The 21,080-nt window shown below is 40.5% G+C and overlaps 1 protein-coding gene across 1 annotated transcript in view; it reads left to right on the top strand.

The window, feature by feature from the left end:
* MRPL48 (mitochondrial ribosomal protein L48) overlaps nt 1-17,989 on the top strand; it is a 32,458-nt gene extending 14,469 nt beyond the window's left edge. The window contains exons 5-8 of the mRNA XM_084893442.1: nt 11,166-11,335; nt 14,395-14,497; nt 16,650-16,739; nt 17,691-17,989. Coding sequence (XP_084749568.1) covers nt 11,166-11,335; nt 14,395-14,497; nt 16,650-16,739; nt 17,691-17,765 — 438 coding nt within the window. The 3' untranslated portion in view covers nt 17,766-17,989. The remainder of the gene's footprint in view (nt 1-11,165; nt 11,336-14,394; nt 14,498-16,649; nt 16,740-17,690) is intronic.
* The last annotated feature ends 3,091 nt before the right edge of the window (nt 17,990-21,080 follow it).

The following is a 21,080-nucleotide window of genomic DNA, read 5'->3' as shown; positions in this document are numbered from 1 at the left end:
TCAGGCAGCCTCCCAGCAGGAAACAGCCCAACTGTTTGTTTGTTGTGAGCCAGGACACTTATGTTCTAGGCTTGGTTCTGCAACTCATTAGCTTTGTGACTTTGGATAAATTAACCTTAATCCCCTGGGCATGGTGGACCCTGAAATTTTATGTAAAATGTTTTCCATGTGTGAATTTTTCTGAGAAGAGAGTCTGTAGCTTTTTTCAGGCTCTTCAAAAAGGTTGAGAAACTCTGGAGTAAAATATCTTTTAAGAGTTTTTAGTTTTGATATCCTATAACTCCATGATGCTATGAAATATTAATAAAATGTTTACTATGTACTAGGCATTCTTGGGGACAACTTGCCTATGTAAACTGGGCTGTAATAAAACTTCACAGGTGGAATGAACAAGATCTGGTTCATGCTCAGAGGGAGCTGGTAAACCATTAGAGATAAGACGTAGGTGATTATGTTCCCAAGCAGAAAATGACAAGTGCTAAAAGGAAGATATAAAGTACTATTAAATACCCTGGCCAGGAGCTCAGTTGGTTAGAGCACTGTACTGATATACCAAGGTTGTGAGTTTGATCCCCCTTCAGGGCACATACAAGAATTACCTAGCCAATGAATGCATAAATAATTGGAACAACAAATCGATGTTTCTCCCCCTCTCTCTAAAAATAAATAAAATAAAGTGCTATTAAAAATCAGAAGAGTGATTTACACCCCTTCTGAGTTGTGACACCTTAGCATAGTTGTCAGGAAATGAAACTGGTTTTGTTTTGTTTTTTTTGGGGGGGGGAGAAGGGTGTTTTTAATGTTTTGGGATCTTTCATCTTAATTTTCTGCATATGTCATGCTCCAACACACTCCTTAGCTTGGTAAAAAAGGAAGTTTAATGTCATATTTAATGCTATCTGTCCCCATCTTTCTCTCTAGCTCCTTATGCTATCTCATGGAGACCATGCTTTAACTGTATTGGGCCTCTCGCTTTTCATCCAAATCACCATACCGTTTTAAGGCCTCACATGCTGTTATCTCCCCTTTTTCACTTGGTTAATACATCCTCAACCTTTAAATCTCAGTGAGAAGCAGGGTGAGGATGGAAAATATGGATCTTCCCTTCCAAGAAACCTTCCTGGATTCCCTGCACTGGGTTACTTGTCCTGCCATGAGCTTCCAGAGTCCTGTCCTTCCTCTGTCCTAGGACCTAATGCTCTGTTTTAACCATCTGTTTAACCATCTTCTAGATGGGTAGAGGCCATGCCTTATTTCTTCTGTATCCTCAGTGTCCAACACAGTATCTGGCATCAAATAGAGGGCAGTAAATATTGATTGAGCTAAATTGAAATGTGGTTATTGAAGCTGCCCTGAGGCTTTAGAAATCAGAGCTGGCACACACAACCCACTATCTGCAAACGGCTGGTCCCAGATGACCTTGGTTGCTTGAAGGGAGTTCTGCTCCCTTTATTTGCAGTTTAGGCTTTTCTCTGATGTCATTCATTGTCTGGGGTGGCTGGCACAGTAGTGCTGGATAGTGGTGGAAGCTGCTGCAGGCTTGCTTCCTGCATAGACAGCACAGAGAAAGCTCTCATCTTGCAGAGGCTCTGTCCCAAGTTCCAGCTCCTTTACCTGACTAGGGCACTGGACTGGAAGAGCTCGAAGGCATCTTTGTGGCCCCCTTTTTCTTCTTAAGTCTGGAACCTAGGAAAAACAAATACGTTTTTTCCTCGCTAGGTCTCAGGCTGGGCCCTCTAATCTTTTGAGCCCCACATCCCTGGGATGGGAATTAATTCTCATGCACAAAGTGCCTAGCCCTTGTCCCATTTCTGCTGGTATAATCTCTTCACTCCTTCCAAAGGTCCCACACTCAGTCTGAAGACCCCTGAACCTTGGGAAGAAAAATGCACACCTACCTCATCTCAGCTTTCCTGGGCAATACTAGTTTTACCTCCTTTTTTCTTTTGTGGCCTGGTTGGTTCCCATCCTTCCACCCTGTGCCCTTGTCCTTGTTGCTTCTCTGAGGAGTAAGTGATAGGGGAGATGAAAATGAGGCTTCTTCTTGGGGGATAACATGGGAGATGACAGCAAACGATGGCGTTCCAAGTCTCTCATAGCATGGACCCAACCTCCTCCTCAGTGATTTTCCTTCTTGCATCCTGTGCTTCAGGCACATTTCTCACGCCCCCATGCTGCCTCAGGCCTCTGTGCCTTTGCACATGCTCCTTCCCCTTTACGGAATGATACTTTTTTTTCTTTCTTTTCTAAGTCCCAGCTTGACTCAAGGCAGTGAGAGATCACATTTTAGAGCATATCTGCAAACCTCATTATTCTCTTAAAGGCCTTCATTATTCTGTTGCATGTAAATGCTTTAGAGTGTTTGGAGTGATTTTTATTTGACAGAAATAAAAAATAATATAGTCATTCATATTTACATAGTGCTAGGTCATTTCTCCCAAGACCACTTACATACTTGCCCTCAGCTGTTATCCTGCTTTCAATCTTGGGGCAACAGCAGCCCAAGAATCAGAGAATTGTCAAGAGGAAGGTGTGGGAAGGTCAAACAGGCAATATAAATTGCTATTAATTTGTAGTTGTTATAAATTCTATCTTCTGGCCCTGGTGTATCTTTTGTAACGTAGGATAGCCCGTAGGACCCCTGATACCTTTTCTCTGGGAACCTTAATGAATGTTATTTTTACTGTTGACATAGAGGAGCTATCTGCCATTTCTGACGCCTGTTTATTTTGTTTAGCTCCTCAGATAGATTAGCTCTGAGAGGAAAGTGTGCATCAGTCCTGGAAACACCAGCAGCTCAGAATCACTTTATGGTGACAGGCCTAGCTTCCTGGGAACAGAAAGATGGGTTTTGCCAGTCCAGTGACTATGGCTAGGGATGGGTTATACTATAGGACTGGCTAAAAGTCCTATAACCCATACCTAGCCTTCTAGTTGGCTTAGGAATAGTTATTTTATTTATTTATTTTTTTAAATATATTTTATTGATTTTGTACAGAGAGGAAGGGAGAGAGATAGAGAGTTAGAAACATCGATGAGAGAGATTCATCGATCAGCTGCCTCTTGCACACCCCCCACTGGGGATATTCCCGCAACCAAGGTACGTGCCCTTGACCGGAATCGAACCCGGGACCTTTTAGTCCCCAAGCTGACGCTCTATCCATTGAGCCAAACCGGTCCCGGCAGGAATAGTTATTTTAAACTGGCATCCATGTTTTCCCTGAAGTATACCTCTTGTAACTCATTGAAAAGAAAAACCATTATGGAGCATCAACTATGTGCCAGGGACTGTGCTGAACACAGATGATTCTCCGGTGAATGAGACACAGTCTCTGTCTACAAAAAAATAGATAGTGGGCTGGGAAAGATAGTGCTCAAAAGTGTAACTAAGTACACATTCTAAGTGTACTTACATAGGCAGAATGAATTAAGTATCAAGAGAACAGCCGGGACCGGTTTGGCTCAATGGACAGAGCGTCGGCTTGGGGACTGAAGGGTCCCGGGTTTGATTCCGGTCAATCGCATGTACCTTGGTTGCGGGCATATCCCCAGTAGGGGGTGTGCAAGAGGCAGCTGATCGATGACTCTCTCTAATCTATGTTTCTAACTCTCTATCTCTCTCCCTTCTTCTCTGTACAAAATCAATAAAATATATATTAAAAAAAAAAAAAGTATCAAGAGAACAAAGATAAAGAAGCAAGTCTCCCTGAAAGGGTCAGTGGAGGTGTTATGGAGTTCAGTTCAACAAACATTTATTAAGTGCCACCTATATCCTTACAGTGCGTATGTGAAATGCACAGACACTCCTCTAGGAACATCCAGCTGCTGGGGTAGCTGGAAACACCAGGACTGTAAAGAACATAAAAGAGTTTCCCAGGGATTTTCCAGGCACAGAGAGAGACTCCTGTGAAAGCCTGACTTAGCCTCTGCCATTGAGCACCCTGATCTCCAGCCCACTGAAATCTCCTTCTGCCTTGCCTGTTCTGCTGCATAACAACAGTGTCAGAGTTTTAGATGGATTCATATTTGATGTGATAATAGTAATGATCCCATTCCATTTCCAAAGTACTTTCACATACATTATCTCAATGTCTTTCACACCATATGCCCTCAGATCCTTGAATCCCTTCTCAAGTTTACTGTTAATGTAATCTACACTTTAGAAAGGCATTAAGTTAATGGATATAATTTTCTAAACTTCAAATTTTTCTCCCATCAGTTTTACTTGATAAAAACAAATATTAACAGAGAAACTCATAAATGTTTTCATAGTTTTTGAGATGCAGAGAACTCCATTTATATACTAGAGGCCTGATGCACGAAGATTCGTGCAAGAATGGGCCTTCCTTCCCCTGGCTGCCGGCACTGCCCTTGCTCTGGCCTAGAGCCGCCTTTCTGCCTTCCTGCCTTCCTATGCTGCCCGGAAGCCCGGAGCAACTGCGGCGGTGCGAAACACCTATGTTGGTCGCCCTGATGACAACACAAGCTTACCGCCCCCAGCCACTTGGCACCTGTGTATGCAAATTAACCTACCATTTTTGTTGAGTTGATTTGTATACTCACTCCAGGGTGTCATAAAGGTAGATCAATTTACATATTTCTCTTTTATTAGTGTGGACTAGAGGCCTGGTACACAAAATTGGGGAAATGTGTAGCTAGTGAAGAACATTACTTTGAATAAAGCACTTTTAACGTTTTTCTTGAAATATTATGTTTTCTTTGATTACAAAATCTGCCATTGTTTACTGGTACACCTAGTACTTCCCAATGTTGTTGTGAGGAGTAAATTAAATAATAAAATTTTAAATACTTAGCACAGTGTCTGGTACAAATAGCCTGTAAGTAGTGATAATAATGATAGCATTAATTTCTCCTTTTATAATTCCATAGCACTCTATTATTCTCCCTTGAAACATTCATCTGTTTACATTATCTGTTCTGTATATGCCTTTCCTGATAGATTGCAAGTTAGAATGCCTAAGTTCAGGCTTCAGTGAGCAGATACTATGGCTATATTACTATCACATCCCTAATGATAACCCTTATCTGACCCATCACTAGTGGTCAGTAAATATTTGTCGAATAATTGAATACATGTGATAAATGATAGTAGTGTATAAAGGGGTGGCTGTGGGAACATTACTTTGAATAAAGCACTTTTAACGTTTTTCTTGAAATATTATGTTTTCTTTGATTACAAAATCTGCCATTGTTTACTGGTACACCTAGTACTTCCCAATGTTGTTGTGAGGAGTAAATTAAATAATAAAATTTTAAATACTTAGCACAGTGTCTGGTACAAATAGCCTGTAAGTAGTGATAATAATGATAGCATTAATTTCTCCTTTTATAATTCCATAGCACTCTATTATTCTCCCTTGAAACATTCATCTGTTTACATTATCTGTTCTGTATATGCCTTTCCTGATAGATTGCAAGTTAGAATGCCTGAGTTCAGGCTTCAGTGAGCAGATACTATGGCTATATTACTATCACATCCCTAATGATAACCCTTATCTGACCCATCACTAGTGGTCAGTAAATATTTGTCGAATAATTGAATACATGTGATAAATGATAGTAGTGTATAAAGGGGTGGCTGTGGGAACACAGAGGAGTAGTGCCTAACTTTGCCTGAGGAATCAGGGTAGGCTTTCATGAGCCGAGTCTTAAAAAATGAATAGGATTTGCTCACATTAAGGGTATGGGGTAAAGAGTCAGACACTTTGCAGGGAGGGGAAACATTCTGGGCAAAGGTGAGAAGACATTGATCCTGGAGATGCAATTGGGAATAGTTTTTAAACACCAGGATTAAAAAATTAATAATTTTTAATTCTGGTGTTTCAAATGGACACTAGGGGATGAGGTAACATGAAACCCTGAGGAGTAGGCAGGTCTAGATGAACCTTTTTAAAGATACCACTCATTAGCCCTGGCTGGGTGTCTCGGCTAGTTGGAGCATCATCCCATACCCCAAAAGATACCATTTATTAAGTAACAACTATCGACTTTATAGTTGACAGGCCTATAGTCCTTAATAGCCCTTTCAACTGTACCCATCGGAGGTGGTTTTTCCCCTTAGGGGCATAATCAGCATGGTGCAGCAAGGTAGTTTGTTCCATGGGAAGCATGGTGCTCTTTATGATTAAACTAGAGGCCTGGTGCACGAAATTTGTGCATTTCCTTACATTTCCTTTGCCATTTCCTTACTATTGTATCTTAAGTCTGTCATTTCCCCTTTCTGTGCCTCAGCATCCCCCTGTACAAAATTAGGGAGGAGAAGAAGGAGACACTAAATCAGTTCTAAGATCCTACCTACCTATAGTTGCCTGTGATTCTAATAAGACTCCTTTCTTTCTTTGCTCTTTCCCAGCAAAGTTTCCCAGTAACCTGGGCAAATAATGTGCCTTCAGAGGATCTGTTTTCTGTCTGTAAAACAGGGTAATAATGTGAATAATTCTTTATAAAATTGTTTTAGTAATTTATCCCATGATTTGTTTGGGAGATCATAGTGCAATCCTACAGGGATTTAAGAATGGCCACCCTGAGCCACCCCACAGTGAATCCAGGTCATTCACAGGAACACCAAAGTCTGATGGTGGGCAATAGTCCATCTTCCCTGCCACCTTTCGCCTAGCCTCCCTTCTTTTCCTTCCTGGCTCTCCTTCATGTGCAGTCAGGGTGGCCGCCCCAAAACACAGCTGCAGTCATATACATCATGGCAGTCATGAAGGCCTGAACTCAGGCATTTAGAAAAGAAGGGAAGGATGTGAAAAAGATTATTCAGATAAAATTATAAAAACTAGTGACTGATGTCTGGTGCAGTCAAGCTCTTGCTGGTTATTCTTTGCCCTGGCTCAGAACTGAAATCTAACATCACAATAGACTCCTGATGGTGTGGATTGCTCCAGGCATATCTAGGCCAACACGGAAAAGCAAGAGAGATGCCAAGAGGGATACTGGAGTCAGCTTTCTTTTTTTGTTCCCCTAAAGCGACACCTTTGAAAAGCCCTGGCATTTTCCCTGGTTAAGAAAAAGCTCCTCCTCTCTGTGCTGGAAAATTTCAGCCGCTCCCCATGCATTCCTCCTCAGCATTCTTCACAGATCCGACTGCAGTGCAGGCTGTCAGGATAAAAAGCCCGGATTGCTGCATTTGGCCACGGGTGTGGCGTCTTCTGAAGAAGAGAGCCAAGCTCCTACTCCTTGAGGGTTGGTCTCTAGAGGAGAGTGTCTCACTGCAAACTGTAGGACCTTGGGGTGGACACCACTGTTAAGAACTTCAGGAATGCAGAGGCTACAGTGGAAAAATCCCTGCATTGCGGGGGTCAGATCTAGGCTTTAGTTCTAGGATCTATCCTGTCTGGCTGTGGGACTCTGGGGGACTTATTTAATCTCTCTGGGTTTCATATTCTTCCCCTGCAAAGATGATGAACTAGGACAAAATTATCTGTAAATGCTGTCCTGTTCTAAAATTCTAAAATAGTGAGTCATTGCATGTTTTCTCTGCCAGGCCCTGTGTTAGATATGAGGAATATAAGAATGAAAATAGCCCTAGCCAGTTTGGCTCAGTGGGTGGAGTGTTGGCCTGCAGACTGAAGGGTCCCGGGTTTGATTCCTGTCAAGGGCACATGCCTGGTTTGCAGGCTTGATCCCCAGCAGGGGGTGTGCACGAGGCAGCCGAGCAATGATTCTCACTCATCATTAATGTTTCTATCTCTCTCTGTCTCTCTCCCTTCCCATCTGAAATCAATAAAAACATATTTAAAAAAAAAGATAGAATGAAAATAGTATTAAAAGTTTATATTTATTGAGTGCTTAAATATGTGCCATAGCTTGTATTTACATACAGTGTTTTCAGTTCTCAGAACACCCTTGTGAGATCAGGCCTGTTATCAGTGTTATTGGCCTTATGAAAGGACGGTTTGAGTCCTCTTCTTGCTCCCCCATGTTGGGTCCCTGCTCTCTCAGACTGACCTGGAGAGCAGTGAAGTACGGGAACCATTCCAGGTGCTCTGCCAGGGACCACTCTGCTGTGGCAGCCACTAGGCTGTTGGCTGTTAGACAGGGATGACTGAGACATGTAAATGGAGATAAATTTGTTTTCCTTCTTCTTAAAAAAATTATTTCTACCAAACTTCATGACTTCTTATAAATCTCCAGTAATTAGGAATTGTGGTTTTGGCTCAAGGAAAGACACATAGTCCAGTGGAATAGAATAAAAACTGTAGGAACAAACCCGCATCTGTGGACACTTATATGATGAAATTGACACTGCAATGGTGCTGGATTAACTGGACTGGTGATTATGTGTGGGGAAAATGGCTCTGATTCCTATTTCACATCATATCAAAAATCACTTAAAAAATGAGCTGCAGATCTAAATGCAATATATGTCAAAATCATCAAACTGCTAGAAGATAACATACAACAATATATTCATGATCTTAAGGTAGACATATTTCTTAAACCAGACACAAAAATCACTATAACCACAAAAGAATGAATGAATTAATTGAATTACATTAAAAATAAGAACTTCTGCTCATCAAATTGCACAATTTGCCGAAACCAGTTTGGCTCAGTGGATAGAGCATCAGTCTGCGGACTGAAGGGTCCCAGGTTCGATTTTGATCAGGGGCATGTGCATTGGTTGCGGGCACATCCCCAGTAGGGGGTGTGAGGGAGGCAGCTGGTCGATGTTTCTCTCTCATCAATGTTTCTGGCTCTCTGTCCCTCTCCCTCTCTGTAAAAAATCAATAAAATATATTAAAAAAAAAAAAAAAAGAATATAGCAAATTCCATATCCAGTAAAACTGCCCTCCAATAATTAAAGGGAAATAAAAACATTCAAAATTGAAAAAAAAAAAATTAAACCTACTTGTTTAAAGTGTAAAATTAAAAGAAAAAAACAAAACAAAACAAAAATATTGGTAGCAATGCTCTTATTCATAATGGCCCCACACTGGAAGCAACCCAAATTCCCAACAGTAAGAAGGATAAATTGTAGCACATTCATACAATAGAGTAAGAACTGTTGTTGTTTTACCTAATACATGATGAATCTTACAAACGTAATAAATGAAAGAAGCCATACACAAAAGAGAACATAGTGTATCATTTCAATTTTGCAAATTTCAAAAACAAGCAAAATAACCTCCTGGTTTTAGAAGTTAGAATAATGGTTATCAATTTGAGGGGCAGGATATTTTTTGGGTGTTGGTCTATTTCTTATTTAGGATACTGATTATACTTTAACTTTATGGAAATTGGTTAAGATGTATAATTATGCATTTTTCAATATATTATAGGACAATAAAATTTTTACTAATTAAAAAATCCCAGTAGATTCTAATTTTGAATTGATGAAAGATTCACATTATAAAAAATACTAGAGGCCCAGTGCACGAAATTCATGCATGGGGGGAATGGGGGCCTGCAGCCCAGCCTCCAATCTGGGAGTCCTTGGGGGATGTCCGACTACCGGTTTAGGCCTGATCCCTGGGATAGGGCCTAAACTGGCAGTCGGACATCCTTCTCATAATCCGGGACCACTGGCTCCTAACTACTCACCTGCCTGCTGGCCTAATCGCTCCTAACTTCCCCTCCTGCTGGCCTGGTCGCCCCCAACTGCCCCCCGCCCCCCGCCAGTCTGGTCACCCTTCACTGCCCTCCCCTCCCCCTGCCAGCCTGATTGCCCCATGCAACCTGCTGTTCGGCCATTTGGTCGCCACTCACTGCCCACCCCTGCCGGCTTGGTCGCCCCACACAGCCTACTGTTTAGTTGTTTGGCCATCCCTCACTAACCCCCCTGCCGGTCCTGTCACCACACGCAGCCTGCTGTTTGGTTGTTACTGTGAGGGATCCTGACCAATTTGCATATTACTTTTTTATTAGTACAGATATAAGGGAAGTAGTATAAAAAGTCTCCTTTCTACCTCTATGCCCCAGCCATCCAGTTCCCTCACTGGTAACCAGCCAATGATATAGTATATTTGTGCATCCTTTTAAAGATGTTTTTTGGATATACAAGCAAATAAATTTCTATATAATTACACACACACACACACACACACACACACACACACAAACACATACCTATTCTTTTTGTATATATGGCATACCTACCCTTTTTTATATGTATGATAATATTCTGAACATGTTATTGTATAGTTTGCTTTTATCAACTAATTTATTTTAAAGGCTTTTCCATATCAGTACATAGAGAAATTTTTTTTTTCTTTTTACAGCTGTACTTGTATATGGTTATTCCATGATTTATTTAACAAGTACTTAGGTATTTGTATATGGTTGTTCCATGATTTATTTAACAAGTTCCTCTCTTGATGGGCATTTAGGTTTGATTATTTCTAGTTGAGAAACTTTCTTGATAGAAGTTGAGTCTCAAGACAAGTTAATTGTCAAAGACAGTCACTGTATTCATCTTAAAGTAATGCCAGCAATATTCCCTTGCCTTTAATTGGCTGATGTCACAGCTCAGACTGGCAAGGGAAGCTGCCCATTCCTTTCCAGGAGAACTTCATTTTGTAGGTATGGTAACCTGAGAGGAAAGTGATAAACAAATTTATATGAAAGACTAATTAGCCCTAACCGGTTTGGCTCACGGATAGAGCGTCAGCCTGCATACTGAAGGGTCCCAGGTTCGATTCCAGTCAAGGGCATGTACCTTGTTAAGGGCACATCCCCAGTGGGGGATGTGCAGGAGGCAGCTGATTGATTTTTCCCTCTCAGCAGTGTTTCTAACTCTCTATCCCTCTCCCTTCATCTCTGTAAAAATCAATAAAATATATTTAAAAAAATATTTTTAAATAAAACTAATTTAAAAATTTATTTTGTAAAATTAAAGTTTCTTTTTTTTAAAAAAAATTTAAAAAAAAAATATATTTTATTGATTTTGTACAGAGAGAAAGGGAGAGAGATAGAGAGTTAGAAACATCGATGAGAGAGAGTCATCGATCAGCTGCCTCTTGCACACCCCCTACTGGGGATATGCCCACAACCAAGGTACATGCCCTTGACCGGAATCGAACCCGGGACCCTTCAGTCCCCAAGCCGATGCTCTATCCATTGAGCCAAACCGATCTCGGCTAGAGTTTCTTATATAATAGTTTCATTTATCTTCTTTCTCTTTTTGTTTTTCCGTTTAGCCCAAGAAGAGTAAGAAAACCGTGGAATTGAGAGCCATTAATTTGGGGACAGATTATGAATATGGGGTTTTGAACATTCACATGACTGCATATGACATGGCCCTGGCAGAGAGTTATGCCCAATATGTTCACAACTTCTGCAACCATCTCTCCATTAAAGTGGAGGAAAGGTACGAAGGCTGTCTTTGCATGAAATATTCTTGGTGTGAGTAGCATGCTCTGCTTTGTTGTTGATAAATGAGGTTTGGAGATATAATTTACATGTGGTAAAATTCCCCCTTTTAAATACATACTTGCCTAGTACCTGACACATAGTAGGCAATGAATAAATATTCGTGGATTTGGACTGAATTCCAATAGGCATGGGCAGGATTCCTAGAACAGCAAACTGAATGATTTTTTTATATGTGCCTTTTCTTGACTCTTTGCTCCATATAGCACAGAGCATAAAGAGACATTTATTTTCAGCAACTCACTCTCTGCATTGATTGAGGTTTTCAGACCACTGTATGGTTAGGCATTCTCACTGCCCAGCTTTTCAGAGATGAAATAATTTTTTCTTTTGATTTTCATTCCATCATGATCCATTTTCCTCTGGGAGTGTGGGGAGTGCTTTGACCTTGAGGTGGAATTGGGCAAAGGAGCAGAGTGCTGGCTTTTGTTCTATAAATGGTCTGCTTTGCTATAGCTGCAGCTAACCCAGGAGAGGAGAGGAAGGGGCCTCCCTTGCTGAGCAGATGCCTGGAGTGATGGAAATATGACTCATCTGGGAGCAGCTTCCAAGCCTAAAGCTGATCCTAGCCCCTGTGCTCTTTGGAGAGTAACAGCATCACTCAGCACCTCTCTGGAAAGGCTACTCTTACTTTTTTTGTTTAAGCCCACTTACATTGTTTAAAATGGAGGTATATAAAAAATAAAATAAAATAAAATAAAATGGAAGTATATCTTATATATAGCAGAGTCCACAGATTCTAAGTCCCCTAGCACCCCAGCCAGCTCCCTTCTGCCCTGTCTTAGGCAATATTCCCAAAAGGTAGCATTATTTTATCATGAAAAGTTGACTCTTGAAATTCAGTTACTGTATTTCATTTTTTCCCTTCTGTTTTTACTATTGATTAAATCTGAAAAGTGCAGAAACTAATGGAAAATTATACTCTTACTACTCAAAGGCATTCTACTTTAATGACCAGAGTTCCCAGTATTTTCTTACCAAACTATGTTTGGTTTTCCTGTTGGTTCTCTTTGAGAGCTTCTCATGCCTCCTTGCCTTGAGATAACTGCTGCACTTTTTGGGGCAAACACCTCTGTTCATTCTTTACATCCTGATACTCCATCTGTGAAGCCTTCCCTGACCCCCACTTCTCTTCCTCTTGTCCCTATAGTATTTGGTACGTCCCTGTTATTGTCTTTGTCTTACTGTGGTGAAGATGTTCTTCTACTTACCTGTCTGTCCAAAACACTCTTAGTGAGCTCCTTTAAAGCACAGGCTACATGATGCCCACCAGAGTGCCGAGGACAGAGGAGGCTCTCAGCAAGTGTTTATTAAGTGCATGAATGAATAAATAAACAAATCAATGAAATCTTGGCAAAGTAAGTGTTGAGGAATAAAATGTATGCTCAGTAGCAGGAATGGGCAACTCCTTTTAGTCTTATCTGCAGAATGTTAAAAAGAAAAAATGGCATGTTTTACATTCCTGAAAGCTTTTACATAGTTATTTTACTTGATCTTCTGTAACAACTCTATGAATGTGTCATTTTGTTTTATACCTGGGTACTATCAAATTGGAATTGGAAGAGGAGAGCAGAGATTGTGCTGAAAAGTAGAAGGGGATGTTATTTAGGGAGGCTGCCTGGAAGAATTTGCAATATCTACCATTTACTCACTGTTCACAGAGCAAGGGGACTAGCATTTGTAGGCACAGCATATCAGGCAAATAATAACTAGTTTAATCATTGCAACAACCCTATAACTAGTTATTATTATCCTCATTTTAGAAATGAAGAATCTGAGTCTCAGAAAGCTGAGTAAATTTGTCCAAGGTCAAATAAGTAGCAGAGCCAACATTTAAATCTAGGACTGACTGTCATGTCTTTGATCAATTTTCCATTATACCAATCTTCCTTTTGTAGCAGTCTATCTGTAGAGGACCATGCCTTCCTGCTATTAATTAATGAAGCTTTTTATGGCATGAAAATTCAGAAATTCTGTTGTTATTCCATTTTTCTTTAGTTTGATGAACCATATTTCTGTTCAGCCATCAGTCCTATCATACCTAATCCTCACAATAATCTATTGATATAGACCTCTTCTCAGAGCAGGGAGTGACTCGCCTTAATAAATATTGCTAATAAGTGGCAGGGCCAACATTTGACCCCAAGTCCAATGCTCTTCCCACTGTAGCATGCAGATCTGCTGAAGCTGATTATAGCGAGCAGACTCTACAGTGGTTCCCAACTAGGGGGAATTTAACAATGTCTGGAGACAATTTTGATTGTCACCACTTGCAGGGGGTACTACTGGCATCTAATAGGGAGATTTTAGGGATATGTAGGCCAGTCCCCCACAACAAAATGAATTTTCTGGTCTAAGATAGTGCTAAGGTTGATAAATCCTGCTCTAAAACATTTGGGTTTTAGGCCTCATTTCTCTAGAAGAGGGGAAATACCCGAAGTTATCCTCCAAAGCATACCTAGCAATTCTTTTAGAATTGGCTATTTTTTTTTTTTTTTAATATATTTTATTGATTTTGTACAGAAAGGAAGGGAGAGAGATAGAGAGTTAGAAACATCGATGAGAGAGAGTCATCGATCAGTTGCCTCCTGCACACTCCCTACTGGGGATATGCCCGCAACGAAGGTACATGCCCTTGACCGGAATCGAACCGGGGTCCTTTCAGTCCCCAAGCCGACGCTCTATCCATTGAGCTAAACCGGTCTCGGCATAGAATTGGCTATTCTTTAGTAGCAGCAAATACTTACTAATCATCAGGTATTATTCAGAGTGTTATATTAGGCAAGATTGGGGATGCAGAAAAGTAGTGGACACCTCTGTCATTTCAGGAAGTTTAGAGACTTCTGGAGGAGGCTCATGAGGATCTTATTGCTTTGCCCTGGCTGCAAATAACAGCTCTAGGTTCCAGGAGCTCTGCATGCACCAGTGGCTGTACTCAGGGACTACCCTGACTAAAGTGGTGCTGCTGGCTTAAGGGGACCCTCTTTCTTCCCACAGTTATGCGATGCCCACCAAAACCATGGAGGTGTTGCAGCTACCGGAGCAGGGCAGCAAAATGTTTGTGGACGCAGTTCTTACCATCCATGAGCGAGTGGTTCAGGTAAGTATTCTGGGAGAAACCTGAAATGTATTTGCCTCTCTTGGTTCTTCTCTCCGTACATTTTTCCTCCTACCATGCCTGTCTCTTCCTTTATCCTGCCCCTTGAATGATGATGTTCTGCAGGTTTCCGTTTTTGATTCCTCCATCTCTCCTTATGTAATACTTTTCCCCCTGCAATCTCCTTCATTCCCCTGACCTTAGTAACTGTCATTATATATCGACAATGCCTAGATCTCCAGTCTTGATCTCTAGGTTGAGCTTCAAATCTGATATCCATTTGTCTACTGGACTTCTCCACGGGGATGTTCCACAGGTGCCCTGCACTTGGTACTTATAAACTAATTGTAGAGGAACGGTTCCTCGGTCTCTAGAATCTTCTTCACCTTTGAGCCTAATGCTTGATCCTTCTTTGGTCTCTGATATCCATTCATTCACCAAATGCTAAAGCTTCTACCCCAAAAAATCTTTTAGATTCATCAACTTTGCTTTACTTTGATACATGTCATTTTCCTGCTTAAAACCCCTCAGTTGCTAGCTCTAGCAGTGCTTCTCTGTCATTTTATTGCAGAGACAGATGGGTGACAACCACACTATCATGAAAGTGCCCAGAGCTATTATTAAAAATTCACAGTTAACATTACCCCCATTTTTTTTTACAACTTTATTGAAAGTTTTATTCCCATACAATACAATTTACCCACTTAAAATATACAGTTAAATGGGTTTTAATATATTCAGATTTATGTAACCATCAATCACCATAGTCAATATTAGAACATTTTCATCAACCCCAAAAGAAACTCTGAACCCATTAGCAGTCATTCCTCTTCCCCATTTCTCTGACTCCTAGCAACCACTAATCTAATTTCTGCCTTTATAGTTTTACCTCTTCTGGATATTTCATTTAAATAGAATTGTACAATATATGGTCTTTATGTCCAATTTCTTTCACTTCAGCATACTGTTTTCAAGGTTGTAGCATGTATCATTACTTCCATCCTTTTTATTGCCAAAAGAGGGGGGGAGAGAAGAGAGAGAGAGAAATATCAATTGGCCAATGAATATCACTTCTTTTATATGTACTCAAGAAACATGTCAGCAAGGTAATGAATGTTAAGGCAGTAATACCTTAAATCTATGTTAATTTTTAAAATAAAGTACTTAAAATCTTTGGTTCTTTAAATATTATTAGAAATAAATTATCTGAGATAAATCTTGTGACAGATCTAACTTGCCACTGAGGGCCGTAGAATCAAATTTGAACTCTTTAGATTAGCATCTAACTGCCTTCATTATTCTCTTGCTTTTCTTCATACCCCATTCATTCCAGCTACACATGGAACTAATTTTAATTCCCTAGTACTGTGCTGTGCCTCCACATTTTACTGAATATTGCTTCCTCTGCTTTGAAAATTCCCCCTACTGTTGAATTCTCCCAGTTTACTCCTGTTTTTCTCAGGACTCCACTCAGAAGCTTTTTTGACCTCCCTGATTAATTTAGGTAGGTACTTCTCTAGTGGGTTTCTGTAGCCCCTTTCATACCCTTCTACCACATTTCTGACCCACCTCTGAATTCTCAGCACAGCGTTTGACACCAGTCAGGTCCTGGTCTGAATGGGTTGAGTTGACTCAGAAAGTCATCCTGGATTTGATAACTTCTTTGGTCCAGTTATGACATCCATTGCCTAGAGGAGCAGGTATTGGACATGACCTCCTCAGCAAGGAGACACCCTGGCAGAGAACAAGAGAAATCCTGTAGAGACTGGGCTCTGAAACCATCTCTGGGTGATAATCCTTCACCCAAGGCGGTGGTCTAGCTTTGCTAGAGCTGACAGTTGAGCCCATGCCATGTCTCCCGCTCACCTAGCTTTCAGCACCTCTTTTTTTGTTGTTGTTAATCCTTACCCGAGGATATTTTCTCCATTGATTTCTTTTAGAGAGAATGGAAGGGAGGGGGAAAACCCAGAGATAGGTACATCAACTGGTTGCCTCCCACACGCACTGACTAGGGCCGGGGATCAAGCCTGCCATCACAGTATGTGCCCTTGACTGGAATCAAACCAGAGACTCTTCAGTCTGCAGGCCGACAATCTAACCTCTGAGCAACCGTTTAGGGCTCAGCTTCTCTCTTAGAGTATCTTTCCTTTTGCAGATAAGCGGTTTGAGTGCTACATTTGCAGAGATTTTCTTGGAAATAATCCAAAGCAATCTTCCTGAAGGAGTCAAACTGTCAGTGAAGGAGGTAGGTGCTAGTTTGAGAAGAGTCCCCCTGGTGGCCCAACTATCTAGACTACGTGGCTTTAGAAACAATAAAGAGATGTGGGTAATTTAGTCCAGACTGGTATTACTGTGATTCTGGCTCTTCAGAATGATGCTTTATGGACCACAAGCTGAAATCCATCACAGCATCCTGATGTTAGGCATAAGTCCATCACACCTCAAAATTCTCCCCCTCAGGCAGTTGTACAGCAGAAAGAGCACCATTTAAGATCACATACAGTATAACTAATCAGAACACAAATAGGGAAATGTATTTTATAGAAAAAGCTCTTGGATCTTTGAAACTTAATTGTACCCTCACTGCATATATTCAGTAAAGAATACCAGTCAGAAGGAAGTTTGCCATGGAGAACTTGGAAAACATTAGGAACTTTAGCCTAAATACTGAGTATTTGGGCCTTGTTGCCAAGATGATTCTTATTATGACACAGAAATATCAGGTCATCTTAGACTGATGCCATTTCCTTCATGCAGCTCCCTTGTTCTGAGTCCATGCCTGTTAATCCTTTGCTTATTACTGTAGATCTGTATCTAGAGAGAAAATGTGATGGTCATGCTGATTTGAAATAATCCAGTCCTGCACCTGTTATTTCCTATTGTTAATGGGGAATTTTGGCATTCTCCTTTTATAAGTCCTTCTAGTGTGATACTTACAGAGTTTTGATATTAGTTCTCTATAAATCTGTCTTCTGTCACCAAACTGGATGTTCATTTAAGGCAGGGAGGAAGTCCAATTCAACTTTGAATCCATGGTACCTAATACAAGTCTGGTACATAATAGATACTCAATAAAGCTAGTTGAATTCTGATGCATTCTCTCCTGAGGTGGCAGGGGGATCCTTTTTCGATGCTGTGCATATTTGAGTAATTGAAAGCTCTGCAGTGATTCCCACTTATTTTTTCTTCTCCCCAGCACTCTGAAGAAGACTTCAAGGGAAGATTCAAAGCTCGGCCAGAACTGGAAGAACTGATAGCCAAGTTGAACTAGCTCATTGCAGGCTCTTTCATGCCAGCACTGGTGATATTGAGTACCCAGGGGAAGAGCTCTCTGAGTGGTCAAAGTTAAGCAGGTGACCCTGACCCTTAGATAGAAGTATCCATCCCACAGCCAGGAATGCGTCCTCTCCTCTGTGGAGGAATGCTTGCCAATTGTTGCCACTTTCCTTTGAGCCAACCCTAGGTATCTTCCATCTAATAAAAATTTGCTGCTGATGGGTGTGTGTGTGGTTTTTTTTAAAGTAATTTATTGAAGTGAAATTCACATATCACAAAACTAACCAATTGAAAGTGAATAATTACATTCAAAATGTTGTGCAAGCACCACCTCTATCTAGTTTCCAAACCTCATTGCCTGTTTTTGTAATAAAAGTTTATTGAAACAGAGCCATGCTCATTCATTTATATATTATTTAGGCTGTTTTCACACTACAATGGCAGAGTTGAGTAGTAGTAACAAACTGTAAAGCTAAAACATGTATGTGGCCCTTCATAAAAACAGTCAAACCCTGATCTAAGTCATTGGTACTCCAACTTAAGTGTGCATGAGGATGACCTGGAGGGCTTTTTAAAACACAAATTGCTAGATCCTACCTCCAGAATTTTTGATTTAGTAAATTGAGCAAGGACCTAGAATTTGCATTGCTTATAAGTTTCCAGGTGATGCTCATGCTAAGGGACTCCAGTGTTTTCCTATTCTGAGCATCATTGCATTCTTTTTTCTGTAGATAACATATCATTTATTCAGCTAGGCCCTAGGGTAGGTACTATATTAGCTCTAAAACTTATACCAGTTTTTAGGGTGCATATGAGTGTGAATGTGGATGGGTATCTGTGTGTGTGTGTGAACATATCTCATATTTGTTGAACTTTTATAAATGTTATGTACTATATACAGATTATCCTTGAGGTTGATGGTATCTCAATTTTATAGATGGAAAAACTTGAGTTTTAGAGAGATGAAGTGACTTCCTCTGGTCACACAGTTAATAGTGACAGACCCCTCTTTCCTATATACTACTGCTTCTCTGAGATACTCCTACAAGTCTGTGGGAACTCAGAGCATTCTTAGCACTTAAAAAAATTTATTGAATATATTGTGTTGACATTTTTTTGTTTTCAGTGTACAATTCTATAATACATTATCTGTATATTGTACTGTACGTTCACCATCCAAAACGTCTCCCTTCATTGTCATTTATCCCCTTTACCCTCTTCTACCTGTTGCCACCTCCTTTCCCTCTCATAATCACCATCCTGTTGTGTCTATGAGGTTTTTTTGTTTTTTTCTTCTTAATCCCTTCAACTATTTCACCTAGACACCCAACTCCCCTCCCCTCTGACAGCTGTCAGTTTGTTCTCTGTATCTATGAGTCTGTTTCTATTTTGTTTATTCATTATATTCCATATATAAGTGAAACTATATGATATCTGTCTTTCTCTGACTGGCTTATTTCACTTAGCATAATACTTTCCAGGCCCATTTATGCTGTTGCAAAAGGTTATATTTCCTTTTTTTTTTTTTTTATGGCCAAGTAGTATTTCATTGTGTAAATGTACCACTGCTTTTTATTTTTTATTTATTTATTTATTTATTTAATATATTTTATTGATTTTGTACAGAGAGGAAGGGAGAGAGATAGCAAGTTAGAAACATCGATGAGAGAGAGTCATCGATCAGCTGCCTCTTGCACACCCCCCACTGGGGATGTGCCCGCAACCAAGGTACATGCCCTAAAGCGGAATTGAACCGGGGTCCCTTCAGTCCTCAAGCTGACGCTCTATCCATTGAGCCAAACCTGTTTCGGCACCACTGCTTTTTAAAAAATATATATTTTTATTGATTTTAGAGGGAGAGATAGAAACATCAGTGATGAGAGAGAATCATTGGTCGACTGCCTCCAGCACGCCCCACACTGGGGATCAAGCCTGCCACCCAGGCATGTGCCCTGACCAGGAATCCAACTCTGACCTCCTGGTTCATAGGTCAACAATCAAGCACTGAGCAACACCAGCTGGGCTCAACCACCACTTTTAAAACAAAATACCTATGTATATTTTTTATTGATTTCAGAGAGGAAGAGAGAAACATCAACGATGAGAGAAAACCATTGATTGGCTCCTCCTGCACGCCCCACACTGGGGATCGAGCCCATAACCCGGGCATGTGCCCTGATCGGGAACTGAACCATGATCTCCTGATTCTTAGGTCGGTGGTCAACAATTGAGCCATGCTGGGTTAAGTTGATAATTTTGTATGGCCCGAGAGTGATGTCTTAAATATCTAAATGGCCTTGGCAGAAAAAAGTTCCCCATCACTGCTCCAGACTGAGGCCAGAGGGAAATGGACTTTTCCAAGGTCAAATGGCAATGAGATCAAAGCGGGTGTATGTTTCCTGCCTCTAGGATGAAGTCTCCTTTCCCGAGAACCTATTATAAAGAGGTAGACAGCCAAAACCGGTTTGGCTCAGTGGATAGAGCGTCGGCCTGCGGACTGAAGGGTCCTGGATTGGATTCCAGTCAGGGGCATGTGCCTTGATGGTGGGCACGTCCCAAGTGGGGGGTGTGCAGGAGGCGGCTGATCGAGGTTTCTCTCTCATCGATGTTTCTGGCTCTCTATCCCTCTCTCTTCCTCTCTGTACAAAATCAATAAAATATTTAAAAAAAAAAAAAAAAAAAAAAGGTAGACAAACCTGGGCTATTCCAAAGTTTCTACATTTATTAGTTTTGAGGCCTCAGGTGAGTTATTTTCATCTCATTAAACCAGTTTTCTAATCTGTAGATGGAGATAATTCTCTTATTTTTTGAGATTGAGATAATGTACATAATAAGCTAGCAAGTGATCAGTAAATGTTAGATTACCTTCCCTTCTAAACTTCTTCAGCATACTTTTAAAATATTTTTTTCCCATTAAGATAGAACATATATAGTGAAACACAGATTTTGAATGTATATTTGATCAGTCTTAAAAATGCAGCCACCTAGCCGAAACCTTGGTTGTGGGCACATCTCCAGTAGGGGGTGTGCAAGAGGCAGCTGATCGATGTTTCTAACTCTCTATCCCTCTGTCTTCCTCTTTGTAAAAAATTAATAAAATATATTTTTTTTAAAATGCAGCCACCTAGGAAAACTATACTTCTATTAAGATAAAGAATATTGGGGGAGAGGGGTAATGGAAAGATATGTACACATATAATACCTTAATAAAAAATAAATAAAAAGAAAAAGAAAAAATATTGTGGCCGGTGTGTTCCTTTACATTCTTTCATTTTCCCCAGAAGCAACCATTAATCTCATTTCTATTGCC

Source organism: Pipistrellus hanaki, assembly GCF_964339955.1.
Source record: "Pipistrellus hanaki genome assembly, chromosome: 9".
Classification (NCBI taxonomy): domain Eukaryota; kingdom Metazoa; phylum Chordata; class Mammalia; order Chiroptera; family Vespertilionidae; genus Pipistrellus; species Pipistrellus hanaki.
Note: the sequence above shows the minus strand (reverse complement) of the source record. Positions and strands in the feature narration are given on the sequence as shown.